Consider the following 13,993-nt stretch of genomic DNA (forward strand, 5'->3'; position numbering starts at 1 on the left):
CCCATGCTCACATCGAAAGCACCCTCTGTATCGGTAGTCTTGACCCACTCTGCGTTTTCGCTGAAGAGTAAAGTCTTTCTATCATGGAAGATTATGTCTTTATCTTGTGTACTGATTTCTATAAATCCGCTTGTGAAGGTAAGGGCTTTATCTAGCAGTTCTTTGGAGATAGAAGCATAAAAATCAACAATATCGAACTACGTGAATCTCTCTTTATTCTTATTCTTAATAGCTTTAAACCAGTCGACGACTTCTATACTATTGGACTATTGTACTAACTTAGTGGCATTCCTGACTTCCGCATTGATTTTCCCTAAAATTTCTTTACTAACAATACCAAGCTCTGATTTAGCTGGGTTAATAAGCCTACACTTAGGATTGGATAGGAAGTTCTTTTTATGGTCTTTGATAGTTATAAAGGCCTCTTTTTTGGGAAGGACCTCTATTTTTTTTATCTAATTTGAGTCTGGCGGCGATATTACTAGCTTCTTTATTAATATCGTTATAGGTTTGTGGTCTAGCCTTGGTGTAATTGTTGATGATGCTGTTATGTAGGAGTCGTGAATATGTGTTGTTCTCTACTAAGTATAAGTTCTTGGTTTTGTCGGAAAAAAGTGCCTTTTGTTTGGAATTTTTTATGTGGTTAATGTCTTTTTTTCAGTTTCTGTTGGAAAGTGTTGAAAGACTTACGAAATATTAATTTGTCCATGATCTTCAGTAGGTCCGTTTCGAAGTCTTCCAAGCCTTTAATTTTTGGAGGAAATTTCTTGGATTTAAATCTATAGAAAGTATTGTCTGTAGTATCCTCTTCCGCATTCCACATCATGGGCTTAATGAGGTCTGTAATTTTCTCCAAAAGTTTCTTAGAGTATATTTCTCTTGATGGTATCGGTATGGTTTTCATAGAATAATCGATAGGTGGGGCAGAGTCCTCAACCGATTACTGGCGATCTTCCAAAAGTAAGCTGTATTAGCCCTTACGGAAAAAAGCGGTGTACGGGAGGTAACTATTTGACAGGAAGGACAACAAAAGAAAGTAAGAGACCTCGATATTATGCAAATAGAGGAATTTATCTGTAAAAATATGACACTTATTCAGTAGCCATGATAAAACTCCGTTAAATTACCTGCTACCTTATACCTTTACCAAGGACTCTACCTACGCAGCTAATCACCAGGAGCGCCTTTGGATTTAACTATCCCTTAGAGGTTTTAAACATAAAAATAAACGAGGTTTTGACGGTTTTATAGATATTTGAAAATTATGATGCTATGATGTTTCCATTATTTTGCCCAACTCCTATATAATTATTTTAGTATTTTCTACCTTGACTTATTTTTTTCCTTATATATATATATATATATATATATATATATATATATATATATATATATATATATATATATATATATATAAGGAAAATAAGTCAAGGTAGAAAATACTAAAAAAATTTATCACAGAAAACATTTTAGCACTGGTTTCAGTAATTGAGACTTTTTCAACTCTAAGTATGGAAAACAATTAAATTTTGGAAAAATTAAAAGAAAAGTTTTTTAAAAGAATATTTGCATAGTATTCAAATACAAGGGACATTTTCCTTGTTTCTGCCTGTCTCTGTCTGTCTTGTTTACTCTTGTGAGTTCGAGGTCGTTGTAAATTCTTGGAAGAAGAAGAAGAAGAAGAAGAAGAAGAAGAAGAAGAAGAAGAAGAAGAAGAAGAAGAAGAAGAAGAAGAAGAAGAAGAAGAAGAAGAAGAAGAAGAAGCGGTATGATAGCAGTAAGATGTTAAATGGTCAAGTGCCCTGATAGTGACTTGTTGTGGATGGTAGTACTGATTGAATTCTTGAGATATCTCTTTTGAATATATTGTTTTTAATATTTGCGTGAGTGTTATTCTAGCAGCAGTAGTAGTAAAGTAAGGAAGGAAGTGGCAGAGAAGAAGAGAATAATAAAAGAATGCGGGAGTGGTATGGTAGTAGTAGGATGTTAAATGGTCAAGTGACCTAAAACTGGCTCGTTATGGATTATAAGTAGTGATTGGGACTGTTTTTAATGAATTCTTCTGTATCTCTTTTGAATGTATCACTTTTAATATTTGCGTGGGTGTTATTCTAATGTCGTGGTGGATATGTCATTTGTTGTAGATGCGTTCAAAAGGGCTCTGTATTTTGTGATAAAGAACGACTCTTTACTAATTCGATGGCTACAGGTTGTATCATCACTGAATTGATAGAGGGGGAAAAATTCTGAAGCTTGGATTTTTGCTATTGGCGCAAATGACGATGTGTTGGCTGAATGTTATTTTTCTGTTTTTCAGTATTTTGATCTGGGATCTGTGCAAGAGGAGAATCCCAAAATTAATGTCTCCAAAAATACTTAGAAATTACAGAAACGTTTACTGTCAATGATGTTTACATCATTTTAACGTTTAAACATTTATCTATTTTTCTACATAATTGCCATTTCGGTCGATGCATTTTTGTAGGCACTGGGGTAGTTTTTGTATGCTCATGTCATACTAGCTCATGTCGTTGAGGAAGCGTTGAACCTCATCTTTTACCTCGTCATCGTTGCTGAAGCGCATTCCGTCCAAATGCTCTTTCAACTTAGGGAACAGGTGGTAGGCACTGGATACCAAGTCCTGACTGTAATGTGGGTTGCCGTTTATGGTCTTCTGTGAGCATTCGTGGGGCATATCTTGCGCATCTTCCGATATTGCAACTTTTCACTCAAAGCCCAACCTCAAGAACTAGAATGCAGAGATCATCCAGAGTCATCCGCCGATTTTCACGTAGGATTTGATCAACATTCGCGACTGTCTCGTCGGAAATTGATAGTCGCCCGCTTCTCTCTTCGTCATGAATTTCAGTACGACCAACTTCAAACTCACTACATCACTTGCAGACTTTTTGACATACATTCATGACTCGCCATAAACTTTCGTTAATTGGCGATTAATTTCAATGGTTTTAATGCCTTTTGCGTTCAAAAACCGAATAACTGCGTTAACTTCAGACTTGGCGGTAACGCCAATCGGAGCTCCATCAAATACGACTGCCAAGCCAAGACTGAGCGTGCCAGCGAGGTGCGCGCTGGGGCAGACGCATGCGCAACAAATCACAACAATGTTGCCAACAGTCGCACGCAGTTTCCCTGCGTCCCGAGCACTTTGGAGAGCTTACTTTTGGAATTACCCTCGTACATACATAAATTCACATCAAGATACATATATACATCATAACGTATATACGCATACAGACATATTTAAAAACTGTCTGGTGTATAGAATATTGAAATAAGAAAATTGTACAATAAATTAATGTAATATAATTAAATATAATATAAATATATAAATTTGAAATAATAATTTAACATTTAAATATGAAAATGAGTAAAAAATGAGTAAAAATTTAACCTCGGCAAAATTTAAATTTAAATTTGCAAAACAATCGAGGGCTTTCTTAAAGTTGAATGTAAAATATGAAGGTGAAATGTTACCAGCATTGTAATAGTAAAAGATGTCTATATTTTAGGTGTAAAAGCCAAATTCAAATGCGAAAGTCAAAACAATTTTTAGAAAGTCAAAGAAATTTTTGCGCATAAGGTTTTTTCAGTTGACATTTTGAACCACGTAGCGAACCTTCAGGAATTTTAAAATTCTCGTCTTCGGTTCAACTTATGTTTATCCTGGAACAGGATGAAGAGTTTTTCTGAGAGGCAAAGATTGCATTTCATTGGTCTTCTATATGCTCCATGATTTGAATGAATTTTCTGAAGTTCCAGTACATGTTTTATATTCTTGTGAGCCATTCATTTGTACTTAACTCTATAAACTATTCCTTTTTCGAGACATTTTCCTTCTAACCGACAGCAACTCTTATCTTTGCGATTGCAATTCTTCTGGGTAAATTCAACACTGTTGTTGTTTCTAATGATTTTTGTGTTGCGCTGATTAATAAATGTGAAGTTTTTGCAACAAGAATGGCTATATACACAGACAGACAGACAGACAGACAGACAGGCAGGCAGGCAGGCAGGCAGGCAGGCAGACAGACAGGCAGGCAGACAGGCAGGCAGACAGACAGGCAGGCAGGAAGGTAAGTAGGTAGGTAGGTAGATAGATAGATAGATAGATAGATAGATAGATAGATAGATAGATAGATAGATATGGAAAGGTTCCGATTTCTATTACTCTGATCACCAGAGACAGAGAAAAATATGTTGCTTAATCAATAGGTTTTATTGATGTAAGTTTGAATAAATATATGAGCGGCTACTCGTACTCCACCAACTTACTTCTCTATCAACAAGATAAATGAACTATTGCTGTCACAAAAGGTAAGCCTTGTTAAAGAATTTTATGTCACTGGTAGCTGACAATCTAAATATACCCTACTAGGCCTGGCTGCCCTCACTCAAGCGCAATGTGTTTAATCCCTGATGTCCATTATGTAAACTATAACCCACCCATGTTGGCCCATCAAATATGGTTGCTACCACATAAAGACTGCTACCACTGGTGCGTTAACATTCCACTGAACGATGTCTGAGCTACCAACCCGCAACAACCTAAATATATATAGTACTAAATATAATAAACTGATATCGCTGAATAAATTATACTGCAGTTTGCTGCCAAAGTGGCGAGAGCTCTCTGCCAACATTTTGTCCGAGAACATGAGCCTAAGAATAAAGAAACGCATTGATTTCGCTTCCATAGTATTAAACTACTTGACCTAAAATGATCAACAGAATCCAATCATCTAGAAGCTGTCTTGAATTTATCCCAAATCCGTTACCCTTCTCTCAGTATTTGAGAAGGGTTAGTCCTCAGCACTCACAAACTCATACGGAGTTGATGCAAACTGTTATATATAGAATACCTGTATGGTATTGACGGCTTCTACCTCCGAAGAGTCTGATGTTATCTTTATATGCAGATACGGTTCTCTCTCTCTCTCTCTCTCTCTCTCTCTCTCTCTCTCTCTCTCTCTCTCTCTCTCTCTCTCTCTCTCTCTCTCTCTCTCTCTCTCTCTCTCTCTCTCTCTCTCTGGAATGCTCTTTAAATGTTCATCCTCTGAAGCAATTGCGTCAGTGCCAAAATATATAGAAGAGAAGATATGGAGCAATTATGATAGACTGGACAGTCAATGCTGAAGGACGCTGACACGTTATTTCGTGAGATCAACGAACAGATGCCGTTTTACAGTGTAGCGATACAGCTTCTGAACACAGGACCGAAACCAATTGTCCTTAGGACATCCGCCTCCAGTTCATTGACCTCTGAAAGAATCAGAGAGTACGTACCCGTCGCGTTCTATCATTGACCAAAATTTTTATTTGTTTCTATATGCGCTACCACTACTCGAGTTTCACACTATTGAGTTTCACAGTCCATGCCTTAGTGAAACAACGTTTCCTTCATGTTACGCGTTAAAGGTTTTCTCTTCTGACTAATTCTTTCTGTACTCTATTATTCTCTATACGTATCTGTTTAAAATCTAGAGAAATTTCTTATATTTTTTCTCTTTATCATGACCAATCACCTGTTGTTGGTGGAGGATATCATTCACCCCTGCTTAAATGATTTGGTATTCTAGTCTCTAAACTTCTCCCGTGCCTTAGTGCACGCGTTCAGCTTCCAATAATTGAGTCTCTGTCTAACCTCACATAGTCCCTGTGTGCGTCAAAAAGGTCTTCCAATCGCCCACTTACAAAAGAAATGTTCCTAGGAATGTAACCAAATGTCTAAAAATATTTGGCATGCCCGTTCCAGTCGGAGGTAAGCAGTCATAAATCTGATGGTCCCTGAATTTCTCTCATTGCTGCTCGCATCCAAGACTGACAAGCAATGTTTAGTAGTGCTTATTCAAAGTGCTGTGACAGCCGTCTTTTTCAATCTGGAATAACAAAGTTTGCAGTTTTAACTTAGATGTATAGTAATAATACACTAAAATTACAATAACCTAAGACAGTTATAATTGCCTCTCCTAAATAAAGTCTCCAATCTTCTGGAATCTACCTCATATATGTTGAATTGCGGCTTTTCGTTTCTAGGATCACTTGTATTTACTCTCTCTTTTCGAACAGGAAGAGGCCTGATCCCCAGATGCCACCAATACCTGAATCACCTGAGACATTTCCATTTTATTCTGCTGAAGAGTGGACTTGAGTGTTATAATTTCCTCTACCATCACCACCACTCGGCATGGTCCCTGTGGGGAATAATGTGATCCGTATTTTTGCTATCAGAAGAGCTTTTACACTCGATTGATTGACATTACATCACTGACACAGTCCATCCTCTAACCCACAAATGTGTTATCTCCTTGTTTTTTTCTATCATTACTATATTGATTTCTGCTTCACGGAGGTAGCTGATGTCCTCCTCCATGTTACAAGTGCTCCGGTCCACTTAGCTCTCCATCTCTCGCCACTCTGTACGTCCCCACCCCATGGTCTTCGCAGAAGAGCAATAGCAAAACAAGCAACTTCTAAACACTAAATGAACTATAACAAAAGTTATAGTTCGTTTTGAACTCGGAGTAACTTTGAATTGCACTCTCCCGTTGAAGGAGCATGTAACTAAATTGAATGTCAATTCACGAAATTAGATCATACTGAAACTGACGAACTCTAGACAGTGAGTCACAACATGCGCACAAAACCTACAGGCCTTGTACTCTTTCTCTGCAAAATATGTACACCATTTTGGGAAGAATGCTGAGGAACACCTGCCGCATGATTCTTGAACGCTTGAAATCCACATACAGAGGCAATTTGCATCTTCTTGCTGATGTTGTCCGATTGACGAGATAGAAATTTACTAATGGTGTCTAAATAACAAAGATTGTTAATTATTAACGACATTATAGTACATGGTAACATGAGTGCCAACCATGGACTTAACAACTGAAATCAATAATAAAGTTTTTTTTCTCATTAATATTCAACTACTATTCATTCCAGATTTCAGCTTTGGATGGAGAAATTTGAAAATAACACTTAGCTAAATTATGTGAATATCTCTCTAGAAGACATCTCTTCGGTTTCAGAAGCAACATGTGTTCAGTGGAAGACAATCCCAGAAGACCAATATGAATGATTCGAGACACTATAGATAGATAGATAGATAGATAGATAGATAGATAGATAGATAGATATGCACTATAATATATATATAAATGCATTATACACACACACACACACACACACACATATATATATATATATATAAATGCATTACATATATATTATTTATACACATACATACATACATACATACATACATACATACATACATACATACATACATACATACATACATACATACATACTTGCATGTGTACACGATTTCATAAGTATGCATATATGTATAAGACCTTTTATGAATACATAGTTGAATTTTTGTTTCGTAATTATCTTTCAGGTAGTTGTACAGTGGATGATATAGTTAAAAACAGAGAGCGTGCAAGAGGACAAATACGTTAGAAAAAGAAAAGAGATAAGCGGTTACGGGGGTGGACAGGTAGGTTTCTCGTCATTTTGGCTCCATACATGTTAATATTTCTGCCAAACAATAAAAGTTGCCGCCATTATTACAAGATAGTGAGTGGATTAGAAAATAATTTCAATCATTTTAAGGAAAGAAAACAAAATCAACCACTAATGTACAAAAACATACCTTATAGACATACTCATGTATATGTGTGTACGTGTGTATGTGTACGTATATGTGTGTTTCTGTATATGTGTGTGTGTTTGTGTGTGTGTGTGTTTGTGTGTGTGTGTGTGTGTGTGTGTGTGTGTGTGTGTGTGTGTGTGTGTGTGTGTGTCAATTGATATGTTTACTGTGTATGCGCATATTTGCCTCTCTCTAAGTATACATATATAGTGAATATTTAGACACATCTACACACACTGGCATATATATATATATATATACATACATACACACATATATACATATATTCATTTGTATAATATATATGCGCATATGTGCGAATATAAGTATTTGTCTGTACCTATATATGCGAGTGTCGATGTATGCTTTTGTTTTCTAAAGATATAACGATAGAAAAAAAGGTTTAGAAAATTAACTTTTATTTCCGTTCTTATCATTTCTTTGTATGCAAGAAACAAATCTTAAGAAAAATGCTACTGACTATATATTTCCTGTCTCCTTATCTTATTCTTTTGCCATTTCTGTATTTCTGATTTTGTTTCTTTAATTTTTCTGTATGTATGTGTAAATTCATTTACAGATAATGAAAAGAGGTAGATTCCATTAAGACTTTTTAAGGAATTCTTGACAGGGCTTTATTGTAGCTATCACCATTGCTTTCTCTATATCTTTTACTTCCTTTTCTTCTATTTTACGTTTATCATTATTGTTGTTGTTATTGTCGTTGTTAACATCATCATCAACATTATCATCATCATCATCCTCATCATCATCATCATCATCATCATCATCATCACCATCATCATCATCATCATCATCATCATCATCATCATCATCATCATCATCATTAGCATTTTCATCATCATTATTGTTGCTATTGCTTTGTTTTCGTCTTCTAATTATTACAATTATGGTCAGTATTAATACTACTAATGGTAATTCTAATATTAATTTGCTATTAGCACTGTTGTTAATGTATATATTGAATATATACGATTTTTATATTAATATTCGCATTATCCTTATAAATACGTACAATTAATATTACTATTATTATTATTATTATTATTATTATTATTATTATTATTATTATTATTATTATTATTATTATTATTATTATCATTTATTGTCTTTGCATAGCTTCTAACGCTGTAGTTGTACTACGTTGTCAGTTGTTCACTACCAGTGAACTAAGGTATCACATTTTATTTTTAGATCACCTTCCGGAGTATTAGAGCGGTTCCAAGCAGGGCTGTTTTCTGCAAGTGCTCCACCCTTATTGCAGCCCCTGTTTGTTCCATGTACTTCTCAAGATTTTTAATCATGGTTGCCAGGGCTCCGACAATTATTGGTACTACTACCTTTTTCAGCGACCATAACTGCCTAACCTCCAAAGCTAACCTGTTATATCTATCAATTTTCTTTCTTCCTTATCGCATACCTTGTTGTCAGCTGGGCATGCTATATCTATGATCCAGCATAGTTTGCTTTCTTTTTCAATTTAGACTATCTCTGGTTTCCTATTCTCTATCACATAGTCGTACTGGATCATAAAATTCCATATGACATTTGCATTATCGTTTTCGAGTTTATGTTCGTACCACGTTTGGACTTGCTCTGTCAAGTCCATACTTGTTGCAAAGTGTCCAATAGACAATCCTTGCTATATTGTCATGACGTCTCTTATATTCTTTCTGGAGTAGTGGCGTACATTGACTGGTAACATGACATACGGTTTCACCATTTTGTTCACAAATTCTGCACTTATCACTTTCTGATGTGTTGTCTATTCTGTATTTGATGTAATTGGTTCTTAATGCTTGCTCTTGGGCAGCACAGATTACAGTCACCGTTTCCGGTTTTCAATCACATTTATTCATCCATAACCATCTTTCTTTGTCTTAACTTCAACATCTCTATGAAATTGTCTATGCATTCTTTTCTTTATCCACTTATCATTCATTCTAAAGTGCTTGTACAGTGTTTGTATCTTTGCAATATTCCATCCTACACAAGCCTGACCGTCTTACTTCCAATAATAGCGATTCTGTGGCATTTTTTACATACCATGTAAAAGCGCTTAAAGATGGTAATTATTCCCTGGTCCATTGGTTGCAACAGCGAGGTAGCGTTAGAAGGAGGAAGATAACTGTAACGTTGGGATGGAAATCTCCGATGTCTTTCGGGTGGCCAGGAGCGTTATCTAAGACAAACAGAATTTTAAAAGGAATCCCTTTAGCCTTACAGTACTTTTCTGCTTCAGGAACAAAATGATTGAAAAGCCATTCTTCAAAAATTATGACAGTGACCCAAGTCTTTGAATTGGCCATCCCTATTATAGGAAGAGATGCTTTGGATATGTTCTTAAAAACTCGGGGGTTCTGCACCTGACGCGCGAACAGCGGTTTTAGCTTGCAATAGCCTACACAATTACCTCTCAACATTAAGGTCAAACGTTCTTTTGATACTTTGTAGCAAGGAATTCTTTTCTCTTCTTTAGAAATGAAAGATCGATCTGGTAATTTCTTCAGTAGATACCGGTCTCAACATTGAATATTTGTTCTGGTAGAAATCCATATCTTCAATAATCTTCGCTAATATAGCAGGAAATTTCATCGCAGCAACATTGCCAGCTGATGCGCTTTCACCTTATTTTTTGAGAGAGTGCAAATTCTGCCGCTGCTTAAACCTTATAAACCAGCCCTCACTTGCCTCATCTGGATATTTCTTTTTCAAATCTTCAAACAAAGACAATACTTTCTCCTGAATAATTTCCTGACTACAATTTGCTTGCTAACGATTCTGCCATTCAGCCCAAAAGGCAAGAAGCTACTCCATCTCTTCGTAGATTAGTCCTCTTTTCTTGTTGATGATGGTGTTTTTCATCCCTGGAGCATCATCTTTCATAGGTGCCATAATCCTATCTCTATCGTGCACAATCGTTGATACAGTCGTACGGCTCATCCCAAACGATCGTGCAACGGCTACAATCTTTCACCCTCTTCATATCATGTTATCACACACACTTTATCTTCCAACAATATGGCTTTACGCTTAATATTTCATTAGGATTCTTCTTCGGTGTCATGGGGCTAAAATGTAAATCACAAAAATAATTGTACAAAATTTTACAGCACTGTCGACGTGAACACATTTGCATTTTCATTTATTTTCCGGAGACGAATACGAACGTAACCAATCGATACAACTCGGAACTAACAGTACAGTATAGTATGAACGTTATTGCTGTTTTGCCAGGCTACGTAAATTAATACTGTATTTAATATTTATTTAATATTTTAGAGAGACTGACGTATCTTCCGAAATGACACAAAATTATCAAAAGCAAAATGCAACCTAAATCATTGAAAAAATATTAACCAGCGCAAGACTATATCCATTAACAGAACCAAAAGTGAAAAAATGTGGTCGACATAACTGTGGTACTTGCCCCCACCTTTTTGAGGGTTCAGAGTTCCACTTTAAACAAGGTGAAATATTTAAGATTAAATCAAATTTCACCTGTGCCTCGGAAAATCTAATCTATGCCATTACATGCTTAGGGTGTGGCAATAATTATATTGGCCAAACAGGAATATATCACTCCGTCGAAGGTTCGCTCTTTACAAAGAATAAATCCGCCGCCCACAATACAGACTGATACAGGTCAGTGGACACATAGAAAGGTGTGAGAGGAATCTTAATCCTAATTTCCTAATTTTTCCCTTCTATCAATGTTCACAGAACACCTCAATACAACAAAAAATGAATAAAGAGGCAACTTTCATCAATAAATATCTTCCACAACTAAAAATGAACACATAACATAATACAGAACACTACTAACCTTTCAATTAATACCACTAACCCCCATACATCCCATATACCATTCACGTTACAGATCTATATCTACCTTAATTGCACCAAATCCAGAACTACTTACCTCCCTTACACATTACCCTTTTACTCGGGGACTAGTAGACCTGACACCGTTCAGTAATCGGTGTTCATTGAAAGCAATGATTAGTAACTTTACGATACCGGTATGCTTTTGAATCTCTTTAACTATTCACAATAATGACTTTTATTACTTTTATTCCTACCTCAGTTCATTTAATTGTATATATATATCGTTACTTTTCATAAAAAGCCTATTTTTTTTCCAATGTGCATTTTCGCTTATTTTTCTTCTTACTTTCCCCTTACATTTCCACGTGTAGTTTCTACTTTGTTTTTGCAGCTTATTTCTATTAAATATATATATATATATATATATATATATATATATATATATATATATAAATTAGAGACATTCAATTGACAATCCAATAATTTATTGACATTATGATATAACATAATACAGTATGAATTTAATATATAATTTTTTTACAATCCAGCCGTCCTTTTACGTGGAGTTTCGTCTGTCTTTAAACCAATGCTCTACTGAGACTTATAAAACTGGATTGAATTGTTTATAAATCAAATAATTTATATAAGTCGAATCAAATTGTTGACACTTTTGGTTTTTTAATGATTTTTTAATGTTATATTATATTCATAGTATAGTTATGTTATATTATAGTACGAATAAATTATTGGTTTGTCAACTGAATCTCTGTTTGTAATTTGCACTATGCCCATATTTTTATGCGGTATCCAACTGACGTACTAGTGAACTCTGGATGTGTAAGACATCCCTTTGAAGGAATTCCTTTCCTTAGATTGTTACTTTATATATATATACACACACACACACACACACACACACACACACACATATATATATATATATATATATATATATATATATATATATATATAAACATATATATATATAAATGTATATAATATATATACATATATATATATATAATTGTATACAAATATATACACGCATATATAAATGTATATAAATACATATGTATATTTATATAAATATATATGTATATACATACACACATATATATATAGAGAGAGATATATATGTATATAAAACATATGCATATGTATATAATTATATATAAATCTAAATACATACATATATAGGAACATTAAATGGTATCAGTTTCATCGCTCTAGAACATGGGTACCAAACTATGGCCCACGACGTCAATTTGTCAGGCCCGCCGTCGTATGCTGACAAAAATAAACATGCTTTTATACTGCTTCCTATACTTCGTAAATTACGCATGTTGTATGTATACTGAGTCAGTCACGTCACGCTCTATGTATTTCACGCGCCATAATAATTACTACAGTACATCACATGTGCCTCAGGCTAGTCAGTTATTAGTGATTACAATTAAAACGAGAATATCTGACGCCGAGGCCTAAGACTGCTTTTGCTTTTTCCTCACCCATCGTTATGGCTACTAAGAAGAGAAAGGTTGATGATGAATGTCGCACTTTCAATAAAGAATGGGGAGAAAAGTAGTTCTTTGGGGAAACAAACGACCAGACAGCTAGTTGCCTGATATGCAATGAAAGTGTTGCTGTTATGAAAGAGTACAATATTCGTCGTCACTACGAAGCAAAACATATTCTAAATATTCTGGAAAATTGCGGTCCAAGAAATTTGAACCTATGAAATGTAGTTTGGAATCTTAAAGGAATTTCTTTATGAAAAAGTTTGTTGAAAATGAATCTCTTACTCGTGTAAGTTGTAAAATAGTGAATAAGTTGGTAGAGCGAGGAAAACCATTTACTGAGGGAAACTTCATAAAAGAGTGCATGATGGAAGCAGCAAATGACTTGTGTCCTGGAAAAGTTAACATGTTTGGCTGTATCAGCCTTTCAGCATGTTCAGTTGTGCGGAGAATAGAAGAACTTGGAGAGAATATACAGTTACAGATGCATAAGAAAGCTAAGAAATTTTTGTGGTATTCTCTTGCAATGGATGAGTCTACTGATCTCTCTTGTACGTCACAAATTCTTGTATTCATTCGTGGTGTTAATTGCAACTTTGAGATTATAGAAGAAATGGCATCCGTTTGCAGTATACATGGAACAACAACTGGAGAAGATATTTTCATAGAGGTACAGAAAACTTTGCAAAACTTTAACCTTCAGTGAAATCATCTTCGGTGTGTTACAGTAGATGGAGGGAAAAACATGGCAGGAGTGAGGAAGGATTTGGTAGGGCGGATCCAGACCAAGTTGGAGGAGCTTCAACTTCTGAAAGCTCTGTTTATACACTGCATTATACATTAGCAAGCACTCTGTGGAAAATACTTAGATATTTCTTGCATAGTAAAACCGGTTAAAACTGTGGCGAACTTTATTCGGAATCATGGGCTTAATTACCGACAG

General features: G+C 35.2%; 1 protein-coding gene across 1 annotated transcript; it reads left to right on the top strand.

The window, feature by feature from the left end:
- The first annotated feature begins 13,303 nt into the window (after positions 1-13,303).
- LOC149132179 (general transcription factor II-I repeat domain-containing protein 2-like) lies at positions 13,304-13,756 on the top strand. The gene has a single exon (XM_089365315.1). The coding sequence runs from the start codon at positions 13,304-13,306 to the stop codon at positions 13,754-13,756; it is 453 nt and encodes a 150-aa protein (XP_089221441.1).
- The last annotated feature ends 237 nt before the right edge of the window (positions 13,757-13,993 follow it).

Source organism: Octopus bimaculoides, chromosome Z (assembly GCF_046866305.1).
Source record: "Octopus bimaculoides isolate indiv1 chromosome Z, ASM4686630v1, whole genome shotgun sequence".
Classification (NCBI taxonomy): Eukaryota; Metazoa; Mollusca; class Cephalopoda; order Octopoda; family Octopodidae; genus Octopus; species Octopus bimaculoides.

What these genes read in the sequence shown, in the direction of transcription:
- LOC149132179 (XM_089365315.1), top strand. Translation starts at nt 13,304, where the DNA reads ATGAAAAAGTTTGTTGAAAATGAATCTCTTACTCGTGTAAGTTGTAAA.